The following is a 15,693-nucleotide window of genomic DNA, read 5'->3' on the forward strand; positions in this document are numbered from 1 at the left end:
GTGATTTACAGGTGCATGCATCTGTTTTAAGTGATGGTGTTTGCAATTTCTTTTCATTTAGTTGAATGTTTTTGTGCCTTCAGCAGTTACCTTGGAGTCCTGTAGCTCAGTGGTTAGAGCACTCACTTTGCAAGTGAGAGACCTGAGTTCAATTCCAGGCAGAGGGCGAAACCTTGGGCAAGTTTCCTTACTCCACACACCTAATAATAATCCCTCCAAAACCAAAAACAATAATAAATTGGTCATTTTCAATCTACGACTGTTTGTGGGACATTGCTGTGCGCAATTGGCTGCCGCGTTTGCCCACAAATATACAGTCAATTCACTTTAGTGTGTTCTGTGAAACGCTTTGGGACGTCCTCCCGATGTGAAAAGCGCTATATCAAATGCAAAGATTATTATTACCTCGTGCAGACACTTGTTTTGAAGCATCAATATTTAAGTTGGTAGTTTGGACTGTATATATGGAAATTATTCTGCTGATATTTGTATGTTATTGTATACAAATACTGATTTCTGGGCCTTCAAACAAACTAATAATATTGGATATTTTCTACTTCTAGAAAGTAGTTTGGGCTGGCAGTATGAATGTATGTATGGAATATAAATGCAAAAAGAGTTGTGAAGTTCACCATTGTATATTTTATGATGAGAATTCATTAAACAACATTATGGTGGAAGTTCAGTAATATCTACTGGGGCTGGGCAATTGGGTGATATTCTATAATGTAAGTTTGTTTTGTTTACATGATCAGTGGATGTATTAATAAAAATGGATGATTGAATTTGAAACTTGTGACTGGAGTTCATATATTTTCAAGAAAGTCTACTTAGTATAATTTTGCTGAGGAGGGAGAAACAATCTACTATTGCTCTTTGATAATTATGTTTATCTTCAGGTAAAATCCTTTGGATAGATTTTAGTGGTAACACTGTTCACCTGGCTGCTGTGCTGATAAACTGTGACACTTCACCCCTGTTTCATACTCAACATGCTTTACATGACATGGGTTAGATTAGAAATGAAGTGAATTGTGTAACATGAAGATAGGGAGTGGACCACACTGTGGCTATTCCTATTCAATGCTATTAACGAGTGCCAGATAAAATGAGACAGGAAGCATACTCCCAGATTTACAGGTATTTAGAAACAGGCTGACAGGAGGCTAATGCTTTCTCCATATCCACCAGAGTACTGAAACATGGTTACAAGGTAGGAACTGGAGGCCCATCTCTTCTTTAGATAATACAATCAAACCACTACTTAAGAGCAGTATCTCTCAAGTGGAACCTTTTACAACAAGTTAAAGGAAATATGACTGCTAGTTAGTCAAAATCTAGATTACATAGATTATATGGTTGCTGATCTTGGGAGCATGAAAAAGAATGACCACAAACAAAAATAAAACCTTAGAACCAACAATATTGAACTTGGATCAACTTTAACATACATGTTTTGTTTGCTTACTAACCTTTATATAAATCCAATAATCCAATAATACCATGAGCAACATTATTCTTAAAATAATAAAATAATTATAAATCACCAAAGTCAATATTTATAGCCTATATCAAATGCTATTAATAATAACCAATCCCATTCAAAAAATCATGTTTTCTCGCCTGGCGGATATAATACAATGATTTTTCCAGTGTAAAGGTTTACACAGCAACATAAGAGCCTTAAGGCAACTCCACAATACATTTGCATTGTTCAGACCTTAGGGAGTGGTTTCTAATATAAAGCATTAAGTACAAGCATTCGACACATCAGGGAACAATGGTGCACATTTATTAACAAGGTATAATTATACAAGTAATATAGTTTGCATACTTTTATAAAAGCAGTTTTTTTTCATTCATCACATATTGTAAAAGCAATGTTTCCGTTGCTGATAATAATATAATAATCCTTGCATTTGATATAGCGCTTTTCACGTCTTCTAGACGTCTCAAAGCGCTTCACAGAATATACTGAATTGATGTTACGCTGAGTAGTCTCATTACATGGGCTAGAACAGGAAAGCAGGTTAACTGATCACATCTTCTCGACTGGAGTTATACCAAGAAGTTTCATTCCATTGGCAAGGACAGAACAGGTTGCCTTGAACAGTAGAAATCGTGCCTAGAAAAATGATGGATAAAGGTCAAGCATCTATTCTAAATAGAAACAGTAGAGGAGCAATAACATGATCTGATAAAGCATTTCACACAATTAATTAATTTGAAGTGCAGTGACAATTGTTATGTAGGCAAATATAGCAGCTTATCTATGCCAGCAACATCCAACCATGACCATGATCTAAACCTATGTGTTTGGGGAGCGTGAGTGGAAGGCAATATTGGCCAGACACTGCGAGAACTACCTGTTCCTTCCACACAGTGCCCTGGAATCTTTAATGTTCATCTGAAGAACCAGAACAAGCAGTAGCGGTGAGTTTCAAGTCTCTTCTGAATTGCACCTCCAAGCTAGCTGCACTCCCTCAGAAATACCCTGGAGTGTCGGCCTTGATTATCAATTCACAGGTAACAACCCATTTTTAAACTAAGATTTTGCAGACAACCCTTTTGAAACTGTTGATGCTGACAACTGACCAGGAAAGTGTGGACAATTAATTTTAAGTTTCTTTACATTCATCCCATGCACAGTTTAGATCTGGACCTCCATAAGTTTGGAGGCTTGTGGGCCAACACCTTGGTTAACTGTTGCTTTATTTGGCTTAATTTATTTTCACTGTGAGATAGGATTCCTTCCTCAGCCAAACACGTTGGTTCTGGTACAAATAGCCCTGGTATATACAAAGTTAATTTTAAGAATAACAATCAAGGTTTAACCACAAACTAGGTGGTTAGACTCCAGCCATACTCCAACACAAACTCTGGGGTCCCAAAGCCTTGGCTCTTGCCAACCTATGCCTAATACTTTCCGGAATTAAGTAAGTAGCATGCATCCTTCGAGGGAGAGAGTGCGCAGTCCATTCCAGAGGAGCAACATAGCCCCTTCTCCCAGGTATTCCTTGGAGCCAAGACATTAATTCTGGTACATCTCTGGCTGGAATGACAAATAATCCCAGCATTGAACCTAAAACCCCTCCGTGTGCAAAACTGTTTTCTCAAAAACAATATCTTACAATAGTTGAACAACCCTGTCATCTACTAACCTGGGCTACTTCAGGTAAACTGCCCTTTACGTGCAAAGTCCTGTGTGCTATAGAAACAAGACGACTGCAAGAAAAAGGAAGTTGGTTTCAGCACATTTAGATTTGGACAAGATAACATTCTTCTTTAAAATTAAGTGATCTTTACTTAAAGTCTATTGATCATGAGGAGAATGCATTCAATTATAACATGGTTTTCTTTGTTTTCTTTACACTGGTCGGTCACATTTATAAAGGGGTTTTGTGATACAAATGGTTACATGATGGTCGCAGAGAAATCTTTTGATGAAACGCAAAAGTAAGTTTTGTGTTTTGCGTTTGGCTGACCAAAATAAATCTTTACTGAAATTTTTTTAAAAAACACAAAGAACTTTTAAGTATCCACAGCAGAAGTTTGTGACTCACAAATTTCATAAATAATACTATATATAAATAATTACCTCAACATTAGAAGGTAGTTGACAAGATGCTTAGGTTGAAGATCCTTAGAAGCCTTGTACAATACTTCATCAAATCTTTATTAAAAATGGAAACAGATTGATTACATGAACGCCTTTTAATAACAACAATAATCCTTGCATTCTTTGCTCTAGCGCCTTTTACGTCAGGAGGACGTCCCAAAGCATTTCACAGGGTTTATTGTAAGTGTCCGTTTTGACTGTTTAGTGGGTTGAGCACAGCAACCAATTAAGTTTTATTACATTTACTGAATTCAATGAGTTTAGTGTGATGTAGTTAGTGATCAATTCATAAAACTCGCAGAGCCTTTCTGAACAGTTACAATAAGTTTGGCATCTATTTAAAGTTTCATAGTGTCTTTAGGGTAATAATGCTAAAGTGAAAATCTTTGTGCCAAACTTGATTGTTGTGCAAAATCTAAAGCTGACAAAATAAGTTATTTACTTGCAACAAAAATGAAGTGTGGCTCTTTTTCCTCTCTCCTGTCCAAACCTGGTCAATGACTTATTCATGGGGATAGAGTGTTTTGTTTAAAAACTAACTCAGAGCTACAAATCTAGCCTTGCACCAGAAAAAAAACGTGTGTTGCATATTTACTATTTACTACTCTGAGAATTGAAAATCCAGTACAATTTTGGCAATTTTTCCCATTGTTGAGGTTTTAAAGTTAATAAAAAAAACTTACAGAAATACATATATCTACACTTCACTGATGAATCATTTAGGCAAAGTATTACCCAGTATCAAATTGAGTTTTACAGGCCTAGAAGGAACCAGGTTTGATTCCTAGGCTGTGCTGAGTAAGTCATTCTCATCCAGGAGGCAGTTTGGAGTACCAATGGTGATCCCAGCACTCCTCGGCCAAATTAAGCTTTAAGGCCCTCTCCTGATCACTGGCCATTCTCCTGCTTAAAAAAAACATGGTGAGCATCAGATGAGGACATAACCTTCATACCTGAGAAGATGCTGTAGTAAAGTAATTGCCTGAGGGTCTTGTAGAGAAGCTGGGTTGAATTGAGCTTGTGGTCCATTTTCATATGTTCTCTGTATACTGAAAATACATCATTGGGATTGATACAGAAGAATGAGAGCAGACCAATAGCGAAAACACTTCATTGCTTTAGAATCACTAATTAGTTCACACTACTTTGATGCTATGGTAAACCTGTAATAGTTCTTGCAAACAATGCAAAGCAAGTCCTAAACTGACTACATTTATTTTGGTCAGCTGTGTGTCTGACACATTCCTCACCTGCAGAGCCTTGCATGTGTGTATTGCAGGAAGACTCCAGTATCTCCCTGGCTTTGGAGTACGCGATCCCAATCAAAGTCATAATCGGACAAAAGGGGACCTTTGAAGTCCTAGGATTATAGAAATGCAAAATCACCTACATAACAACAACATTACATTTGTAAAGCGCCTTTCATGTCGGGAGGACGTCCCAAGGCGCTGGACAGAAAGAGTTACGGACCCGAGTGGGGGTTGGGATGGGGGAGGATGGAGTGCAGGGGGGGTAGCAGGGAGATCAAAAGCACGGTCGAAGAGGAGGGTCTTGAGACGAGTTTTGAAAGTGGCAAGGGAGGGGGCGAGGTGGAGGGACTACAGAATGGAGTTCCAGAAGGTGGCGGCAGAGTGGCGCAAAGCCCAATAGTGGGGCGAGCAAGGCGGGGGACGTGCAGTAGACCAGAGCCCGCTGAGTGGGAGGAGCGAACAGGATGGTAGTGGGTTAGGAGGTCGGATAGGTGGGGGGGAGCAAAGACTGTGGAGGGCTTTGAAGGTGAGGACCAGGATCTTGAACTATATCCTTTGTGTGATGGGAAGCCAGTGGAGTTGGGCGAGGATGGGGGTGATATGGTCGCGGAACCTGGTGCGGGAGAGGACACGGGCTGCAGAGTTCTGGATGATCTGCAGCCTGTGGAGGGAGGAGTTGGGGAGGCCGACAAGCAATGAGTTTGCATAGTCGAGCCTCGATGTAATGAAAGCGTGTATGAGGGTTTCGTCGGCCTGTGGCGCAAGACAGTGGCGGAGCCGGGCGACGTTGCGGAGGTGGGGGAACACGTTTATATAGCATAGGTGGGGAGTGTGGAGGGCAGGGGGGGAAGCAGGGAGATCGAAAGCACGGTCGAAGAGGAGGGTCTTGAGACAGGTCTTAAAGTGGCAAGGGAGGGGGCGAGGCGGAGGGACTGTGGGATGGAGTTCCAGAGGATGAGGCCAGAATGGCAGAAGGCCTGTCCGTCAATGTTGGGGCGGAGCTGGGGGTACACATGTTTATATAGCACAGAAATCTATATTTAGAACACACATGCGTTTGCATAACATATTATGTTTGTAGAAACATCTCAGCTTGAAAAGAAAGGGAGAGTTGTATTTGAAAGAAACTATAGCAGCATACAAGAACAACAAATGACATTTATATAGCACCTTTCACATCAGGAGGACATCCAAAGATGCTGGACACTGAAGGATTTGCACTCGAGCTGGGGGTTGGAATCAAGAGCGGTGGAAGATAAGGGGGTGTGGGGGTGTAGATGGGAGGATGTCCAAAGGCACAATCAAAGAGGAAGTTCTTGAGACAGGCCTTGAAGGAGGCAAGGCAGAGGGACTTCAGGATTGTGGGTGGAGACAGAAAGGCTGAAGGTCCAAACATCAATGGTGAAGCAAGCAGGGCAGGGGACATGCAGCAGGCCAGTGCCCACCGAGTGGAGGGAGTTGGCAGGCGGGCAACGTTTTTCAAGTCACAAAGGCAAGAAAGAGCAAGGTTTTCAAAGCTAGGATGTGGCTCTTGAACTCGATCCTCTGAGGGATGGAGAGCCAGTGGATCCGGGTGAGGGTGATGGGGTCACAGAGCTTAGTGCTTAGTGGACACAAGCTGCAGAGTTCTGAATAATCTGCAGCTTGTGGAGGGAAGAGTTGGGAAGTCCAGCAAGCAGGGGTTAGCATAGTCAAGCTTGGATGGAATGGAAGCGTGGATGAGGGTCTTGGAGGCCTGAGGGGAGAGGTAGTGGTTGAGGTGAGCAATGTTGCGGAGGTGAGGGAAGGCAGAACGGGTCATGGCACAGATGTGGGGTTTAAAAAAACAGTTGAGGGTCGAACAAGACACCAAAGTTCCATACTTGCTCGGTGAAGTGTGCATCCATGAATAGTGATGCTGATACCCCTGTGTCAATAAATACAACTTCCCTCTACAGTAATATAATCTGTTACTGTCCTAGAATGAGTTAAATTTGATGGAATTCACAGTGTCTTAAGTCCTGCTGGCTCCAGCACTCAACATTTTATACAATTTTTCCAGGCTGCTCCACGCCTGAAATGTGTGGCACCAAACTGGAGGTGTTCCTTCATTCCAAGACTATCACTTATAACTGACCTCTGGACTTCCAGAGAATGCTTGTGCCAAATGATGCTCCTCACAGGCATTATGATGACCTTTGTGCATGTGTGAAACTTCATTAGCAATTTACATTTTGCAATGCCCGCGACCTAAGTAATGATAGTGATGGCTGAGAGATGTGCATGAGGTTCTGATTACTAGCCTGGATCTACAACTACTATTTAGGCAGTGAAGATTGTGAAACAAAATTCCATACGTGGGAATGTCACTGGTGCAGACACTCCTGCAACACACCTTTTCATTATGAAATCGGATCTCCTTTAATTTTACACAAAGAATTGCCTCAGGAACAATGGGATGGTGACTTTTTTGACATATGAGGAAGCTCAGTTTGTCTAAGCAAGCTATTTTAGGACCATGGTTATGGGACCTTCGCACATTCTCACTGTCTAGTCACTTTCCTGTTCTCACTTCAGTTCCATTCGCTCACTTATTTAAAGTTAGAATTAAATTGCAAGCTTCAACAACTACAATATCTGGTCTTTCTCATTTTTTACAACCTTACCATACAAATGATCACCCTATCATCCAGTGTATAACATTGTGACTAGCAAGAAAAAAATGAGTTAATACGTTAGCTAGCTCGTTAATCTCTGCTTAATCTTGAATTTAGCTACGCTTTGTGTCGACTAGCGAACATCCTTGGTTTTGTTTTATCTAAATAATGCAAATGACCTGCAACAAACATATAGGTATTTCCTTTCAATAGAAACTGACAGACTTTCAGAATTCACATTTCCCAGAAACAGGATTTATTGGGGTTAACTTTGTCAGTAGAATGTTAATTTATGTCGTCCACATGACCCAGATTTCTGTTTGTAACTCAGTCCCATCACATCCCAAGTTAGCTGTAATTAAATTTCAAATTACAGTAATTCTGTGGTAAAGAATTAGCCATTCAGTAGCAACGTGATGAAAATTTCCTCATGTCAGTTCTTACCTGGATAATAAGTGCAGCAATGCCAACTTTTTCTGCTGTATCTGCAGGGTCTTCAAGTTCCTTTGTTGCTGTATGTTAATAAAACAAAATCACACAATAATCTGCTTTCCCAGAAGAAAACATCAATGGAAATAGCATTCAGATTATTAACAGGTTTTCTTTGAGAAAGCTAATCCAAGAATGTAAATTTTCATGGTCAGTATCTGAATGCTTAACTTGATAATTGATAATTTTGACATTGAATTTTTATGGATTTTTTCTTACAAACTAAGTGGAGATGATTATATTTCCATCAGCTTCCTGTACAGCAGTATAAATGAAACAAAAAAAAACAACGCTCTCTGAACTGACCTACACATGGAAATCTCCCTGTCTCTGGAATGGGATGCGCACACTCTCCCTGAAGGAACATATCCTGCTTACCTAATTCCAGAGAGTATTAGGAGCAGGGGTCAAGGCATAGGAACCCCAAAGAGTGCATTGAGGTACTGCTGGAGTCTAACCAGCTAAAACTTGCTATTAAAGGCACTGTCTGGTAATCTTCATGCTGTTTGTCCAATTAGAACCACCCTACCCGTTAAGGCTTTGGCTTGCAGGATTAACAGGAACTGAGTGGGAAGAATTCCAGATCCCCTTGCCTCACTTGGATGGTCTCTGCTTCTATTCCGGCTGATGAACTAGCCTGGCTGGGTTGCCATCAGCAGTGCCCAAGAAAACTACAGACCCTCCTGCCTCAGGAACTGGAATACTGAGACCACCACGAGTGTTGGCTCAATTTTGACATACTGTTGCCAAGCAGGTTTAAGGAGACCTCACTTGCAGGATAATAAGGAGATCTCCCCCAGGATAATAATTCTTTTAGACACAGCACTCACTCTTTGAGGCAGACATGTTTTTCAACATTCTGGAGCGAGCTTCATTCAGAATATCTTCTAGAAAGATTACATCGCCCTTCCTGGTCTTCATCCCCTGAACTACCCCAAAGGGTATGTGCTGACAGCTGCAAACATTATAAGTAAAATATAGTAAGTGTGCAAACAGAAGATCTCTTAGCCCTGAAGTTCCACCAAGCCTTAGCCTGTAGAATATTTTTGTCTCAAAATTTATGGCAAACTTATAGAAAATACTTAAATTCAGTCGTAATTTAGAAGTTGTTTTTCTGTAAACAAGAACTTGCATTCATATAGCACCCTTCATGTGGGGTAGCGTCCCGAGCACTTAAAACTAAAGAACAGTCTCTTAGAGATCTACTATACCAGAAAAGAATGACTCATTGGTAAACAGTTCCATAACCACAGCATAGATCAGTTTTCTTTTCACCCTATACACCAATCTTGAAGCATTTGGAAATTCATTACTTGGGAGGATTTGGAAAGGGTCCTGAATTGTAAGGTTTGTACAACAAATTTTACTCTCTAGGGTCCCATTCTAAGCAGATGTTGCATAAACTCATTCATTCAATTCATTTATTGAAGCACTTCTGCCAATGTGCCACAACGTGCAATATCATGAGTGCAAAGCAGTGTACAAGAGATTGGTAATCTTAGATTCGTGTCTGTAAAGGCTGAGCTCCTAAATTCATCTACCACAATGAGGGAAGCACTAAATGAAATCCAGGTTCTTATCCATAGAAACAACAATAAATAAATAATAATTATCCTTTCATTTCATATAGAATTGCCCACAATTATAATTGTGGGTGAAACACGACAATAATAATTCTTGCATCTAACATTTTGGATAAATGTCAGTCAGTCAGTCACCCTGTACTAATCTCATGCAGCCAGTTACAGCGCAGTACAGGCAAAGATCTGAGAGCATAAAACCTGATTTATCTTTTGGGCAGGAAATAATAATTGATTTGGGAACACAAAGAGTACAAAGAGTGATGGGGCAGAACGAAAAAAATGCTTTTTAAAAAAAAGCAAATCCAACAACAGAAAGCACATGATTAACTCACTCTGTGGCTCTTGCTTTTCCTGACAGCAATTGGCGATGTTCCTCTGAAAATCCCACTGTTTCCACTTATTCTATTAATTTGTGACCAGAAACAGGTGGCACGGTATGTTCAAGCACCATTGCCCGGCACCATCAAGTGGAGTTCCCAATTACATTGGACAGTTGCAGAGTGAAATCTAATTTTCCCACACTTAGTGAAGTGGAAAAAAATTACCCTCAATATCATTCTTGTACAACTTCTGGCATCCAGTTTTGGAACAGCTTGACCCATTAGTTGGGACTGGGACGTGGTGACTGTAATTAAAGCTGAGCCCATAACAGTATTTAAAAGGGAATTGGATTGTTAACTGAAGAAAAATAATAATGTCAGCCTGGCTCTCCTCTGGCTCAGAAAGTTTTAGGTTCAAGCCCCAAGAATTGGCAAAGTAACAAAGGGATACAAAGGGTTCATACAGACTTTTGCAGTCTATCTCGCCAGTGTCAAAATTTGAAAAATACCATACAACATTCTATCTCAGATACCCTTCAATCCAAGGACAAAGAACAATAACTGTGTGTTGTCTTTTGTTTTTTCACCTACCGTTCTGCCCAGTCATAACCCATGATTTTCAATGTTTGAAAAACTTGCTGGAAATGCGTGTGCTGACCTTTATCTGTCTGAGGAACAACAAAAAACATTAATATAAAAGCTGCATTAACTCCAAGTAAACGTGCAGTACTTCCATACTTTTAAAACCTAAATCTAACACAATTCTCAAAATAATTAACTACAAAACACTAAATATTCTGCAATATAATTAACATTTTTATAGCGCCTTATAGCATGTCTCAAAGTGCTTTTCACAGCTACCTGAACCGGGTGGCCTGCCTGCCCCATCAGTTGGAACTGGGATGTGCTGACTGTAATGAAGGTTGAGACCACAACAGCACTTAAAAGGAAACTGGATAAGTACTCTGAGAAAATAACAAGGATATGGGAAAGTGGGAGAAGTAGCAGCACAGAAACAAATAGGTCAATTGACTGTGTTGTGGGCTGCAATTTTTCTTTTGATTCATTGAGTTGTGAGCTCCCAGTGTGGCAAAGGTAAAACTCATGCAGCACTGAGCCATACAACACATTTGTAGAATCATGTAGCTCAGTGGTTAGAGCAATCGCCTCGCAAGCGAGAGGACCTGGGTTCAATTCCCGGCAGAGCAAAATGTTGGGCAAGTTTCCTTACTCCACACCCCTCTGTTTACCTAGCAGTAAGTAAGAACCCAGTTGTCAGTCGATTGGCGGATCACTTTTCCGGGGGTAAGAATTCCTTCAAAATAAATAAAAATAATTCGGTCACTCAATCCACTACTGTTTCTGGGACACTGTTGTGCGCAATTGGTTCCAGTGTTTTGCCCACAAAATATAGAGTCAATTCACTTAATACTATATTCTGTGAAGCCGTGATAAGGCATTATATTAAATGCAAGGATTATTATTTTATTATTATTTAGAAAAAGCCCTTCCCTTCACGTAGAATAATGTCCTGAAGCACTTCACAGTGGCGAGTCTGGAAGCTGAGCAAGTGAGAAGGTGGAGGTGATGATAGATAAAGGTTGCAAGATGGGATTTAAAACCAAATAGAGGGGTAGAGGCAGGGAGACCCAGAGGTTAAGGGATAGTGACTGAAGGCTTGGCCACCAACATTGGTGATGACGAGTGAGGGACGCGCAACAGGCCCAATTTAGCTGAGCCAATGGGGCGAGCAAAGAAATGGGGTAAGGGAAGCTCAGCAATAGGGAGGCGGCTAGGGCGTGAAAGAATATGGTGCAATTCCCAGTCAGCGCAGAGTTAATTGAGCTCAGTTGGATGTTGAAATAGATAATGCACATTATTTTTCTGGAGGAGGAAATTTTCCAAAATATTCAAAAGAAATTTAATGTCTCAACCTTTTAGTAGCTACATTAAGGGTATAGTCAAAGGTCATGGTGTTGATCTTGTATGTAATGCTTTTTTTGTTGGAGAATTGGAACTGAAAAAAATATCTTGAAAAATAGGTCCAGTTCAGGGAAGAATGCCTTTCATAGAACATGTTACCTCAAGAGGGTTCCACTTTATTACAATTTATTCAAATGCACCCATTTAAAATAATAATTCTTACATTTGATGTAGTATTTTATTATGTCAAAATGTCTCAAAAGGTTTCTATAAAGCATAGCGATTGTGTATTTCATAGGCAAATGGCCAATTTGGGCACAACAATGTCCCACAAACAGCCATGACATAAATGTCAAATTTTGTTTGCTCTTGGGGATTGCTGACCAGGGCACTGTGCAAAATTCCCTTTTCTTTTCCCCCAAAATGGCATACAATCTTTACTGTACACCTGAACCAGTAAACAGACAACTCATCTGAAGGACGGATCTGAGTCAAAGGTTATGGGTTCCAGCCACACAATGGGATGTGAGCTTATAGTACTGGCTCCAACGCAATACTGAGGTGCATCTGTTGGATGAAATGTTAAAATAAACTCCAGTCTGCCTGCTCAAGTGGATGGTAACGATTCCATGACACAATTTCAAAACAGAAGCAAGTTTCTCCCAGTATCCTGGCCAACAATCTCCACGTTAATTAGTCATTCCTCCTTTGGCTGCTTGTGAGCCCTTGCTTTTGCTGGCTGTTGCCATGTTTGCATACAAAAAACAGTTACTAACTGTGAAGTGTTTTGAAAAGTTTTGACATGGTAAGATGACACATAAGGAAATATTTTCTTTTGTTGGTCATTTCCCAACTGTGTATTTGTGCGCAAACACGGCAGCATAATTGTGTACAGCAATATCCCACAAACAGCCATGAAACGAGTGACTAATTTTAGTTAGAGGATTTTTGGCCAGGACACCAGGAGAAACTCCCCTCTTTTTTTCGAATTGTGTCATGGGATCTTTAACATCCACCTAAACAGGCACCTAAATAGGACGGGACCTCGGTTTAACATCCCATCCAAAAGACGACACCTCCGACAATGCAAGGTACCCTCAGTGTTGCATTGGATTGTCTTCTCAGAGATTTGAACCCACCAACCTTTAACCTCAGAAACGAGAGTGTTACCACTGAGCCAAGCTGACACACATTTTAATTTTAGTATATTCCTTCAGTTACCTACCACATAAATCATTTTCTCAAAATTGTATTTTTCCATTCGATCCACTGCAGCTGCAATATCTCTGAAAATAAAATCAGGAAGTTATGGATATGAACTTATTTACGTCACTTCAACAACTGAGGCTGCTGACAATCAAGAGTTTTTCAACCCGAAAGCATATACAAATACAAAATATCACAACGTAACTCAAGGAGATTATTTACATATATACAGAATAGAAGAAAATAAAACTTCACAACTCTGATCATATCTAAAAGAAACTGTAGCATTCTGAGGACCTGTGTTGTGATTTTGATATTCTGTGAAGTTCTTTTGTGAAGATTGTAGCAATTTATATCATCGGTACAATGGTGAGTGCCAATGGTGAGTGAAGTCACCATACTTTTTTGGTGCCATTAGTAAATTGTATGCCAATCCCCCACCATTCTGTCATTATCCAATGATCAGGGAGATTCCTTAGAATGACATTAGCCAATGATCAAAACAAATATAATAGCAGAGAAGCTTGAAAAACAACTCCACACAACATCAAAAACAAAGTTGAATGGGTCGTATTGGGTTCGAATGGCAGATTTATCAAGTCAGTTTTCCACGTAATTAATTCCTTGTAATTTTCTCTCACCCATTCGGTATGTTCTCTACTTGGGTAAGTTCTAATCAGAAAGCAAAGTTTGCCTATAAAAATGATTATGGGGATGGGGTGGGTGGGGGAGAAAGAAGTGACTTTTGTTTTTATGAGCATGTTGATAGATTGTACAACATGTACTTTCTACATAATTTGATAACAGGAGGCTTTACAGAATGTACTTGCTGTACAGCTGGACAAACAATGGAGCTGCCAATTATCTTGAAAAGTGGGAGGAAATGTCTCTAGAGATTTCCGAATTTTATGTTTGATGAGTTCATAAATCATGTTCTACACTACTGGTAAAGAGCCACACACCTCATAAGCCACACCTAATCCTGCAAAATGCTCATTTATAGCTTACAGTGAACTGCTAATACTCTCAAACAAACTGGTTTACCGCCAGGCCAGTCAACTGACTCAATTGGATGGCCTCTCCTTCACTGAGTGAAGAATTATAGGAATGGCCATTCTGTGGTGTGGTGAATTAGTCCAACAAAATTAGTCCAAAATCAATTCTGCCATCCCTGCTTTTCTCATCTTTTTTCTCGGTTCCTCTCCTTTCCGGAAGAAATGTGACTTTTTTTTCCCTTTGGAACAAAATATTTCAGTACCTCACATACATTATTGTTGAGCGAGTGCAGCTAGCAGGGGCTACAGCTGCCTAGTCTTGACATCTGCCAGGCTTACAGCCTGGCTGTATGGAGCGCTCACCTCCGAGGCAGAATGTTGTGGGTTCAAGCCTCCACTGGGGCATCAAACTCAAAGTCTAGGCTGACATACTAGTGCTATGCTGGGGGTGCAATGCATTGTCAATCTTTGGATAAGACATTAAACTGAGATTCTGTCTGCCTGTCCAGATGGATGTTAAAGATCACATTTGAATAGCGAAGGGAGTATCTCCCGATGTCATAGTCAACAATCCCACAAAATTGGTGTACCACTCCATGGCTATTTGTGGAACATTGTTGCGCACAGAATTAGCTGCTGTGTTCATCTGTAAAATACAGTCACTTCCCTTTAGATTACCCCCTGTGAAGCGCTTTGAGACGATTTCCTGAAGTTGCTATACCAAATACAAGGATTAATATTTGTATTTACCTCCAACAGAAAGCACTCATAGGAAGAAAACCCAGCTGATTTTTGCTCAAAGAGAGAGAGGGAGGGCGAGTCCAATTATCATGCTCCAACACCTCTTTGGCTGAAACCTGCTAACTCGGCAATGGCCACAGATGAAATCAGTGAACCACTTTGTCAGCTACTGAGTGAATAACAGCGCTGAGCCATTGGGGAAACCACAGGGTATGCTTCATTGCTGCAGCTATGCTTCCTATTTCTGATATTTATTTTAACTGCAGCTTGTCAAAGTGCATTTATTGATCTTGTTTAAAATTGTAATTCTGCTCAAAAAATGTGGTTGACTAGAGTCAAGGATACTACTCTTGTCAAAATCACCCCCAAATACATTACTTTTAAACTCGATGTTCCTGAACACTAGACGGTTCCAATTTTTAAGTCTCAATTTTTTTTCAATTTGGATAATTTAAATTTATATGAAAAAACTAATAGACAAAGCAGCACCGCAGCAAGGGCAAGTAGTTCACCCAGCCAAAAAGAAACTGAGCTCCTTTATCTCTTTGAATTTGTATATATTAGCCCTTATATGTACAGTACCTAAAATAAAATGTTTTCAAACCAAAAGAAAATAATAATCCTTTCCTTTGATGTAGCACCTTACCACATGGGAAGGACATGTCAAAGGACTTCACAGGATTTATTGTGAAGCACAGCACACTGTGTATTTTGGGCCAAACATGGCAGGTAATTTTGTACACAGCAATGTCCCACAAACAGCCATAAATGAATGAGACCAATTTTATGTCCCTTCTCTTTTCAAATAGTATCATGGGATCTTCAGTATTAACCTGAACAAGTATTAACCTGAACAAGCAGACAGGACCTTGATTTAATGCCTCACAGGCAGGACGGCTCTTTTAGCAATGCATCGCTTCCCCAGCACTAT

The 15,693-nt window shown here is 40.3% G+C and overlaps 1 protein-coding gene across 3 annotated transcripts in view; it reads right to left on the bottom strand.

The window, feature by feature from the left end:
• Positions 1 to 691: 691 nt before the first annotated feature.
• The window catches only part of rars2 (arginyl-tRNA synthetase 2, mitochondrial), a 38,550-nt gene continuing 23,548 nt past the window's right edge, over positions 692 to 15,693 (bottom strand). For all 3 annotated transcript variants that reach the window (XM_042332887.1, XM_042332889.1, XM_042332888.1), the window contains 9 exons: positions 13,046 to 13,106; positions 10,489 to 10,565; positions 8,825 to 8,949; positions 7,950 to 8,017; positions 4,870 to 4,979; positions 4,573 to 4,668; positions 3,599 to 3,673; positions 3,162 to 3,225; positions 692 to 2,125 (listed from right to left, as the gene is read on the bottom strand). In XM_042332887.1, the coding sequence (XP_042188821.1) occupies positions 2,039 to 2,125; positions 3,162 to 3,225; positions 3,599 to 3,673; positions 4,573 to 4,668; positions 4,870 to 4,979; positions 7,950 to 8,017; positions 8,825 to 8,949; positions 10,489 to 10,565; positions 13,046 to 13,106 (763 nt within the window). In that variant the 3' untranslated portion in view covers positions 692 to 2,038. The remainder of the gene's footprint in view (positions 2,126 to 3,161; positions 3,226 to 3,598; positions 3,674 to 4,572; positions 4,669 to 4,869; positions 4,980 to 7,949; positions 8,018 to 8,824; positions 8,950 to 10,488; positions 10,566 to 13,045; positions 13,107 to 15,693) is intronic.

The sequence above is a fragment of the Callorhinchus milii genome, unplaced genomic scaffold, assembly GCF_018977255.1.
Source record: "Callorhinchus milii isolate IMCB2004 unplaced genomic scaffold, IMCB_Cmil_1.0 Scaffold3, whole genome shotgun sequence".
NCBI classification, from domain to species: Eukaryota; Metazoa; Chordata; class Chondrichthyes; order Chimaeriformes; family Callorhinchidae; genus Callorhinchus; species Callorhinchus milii.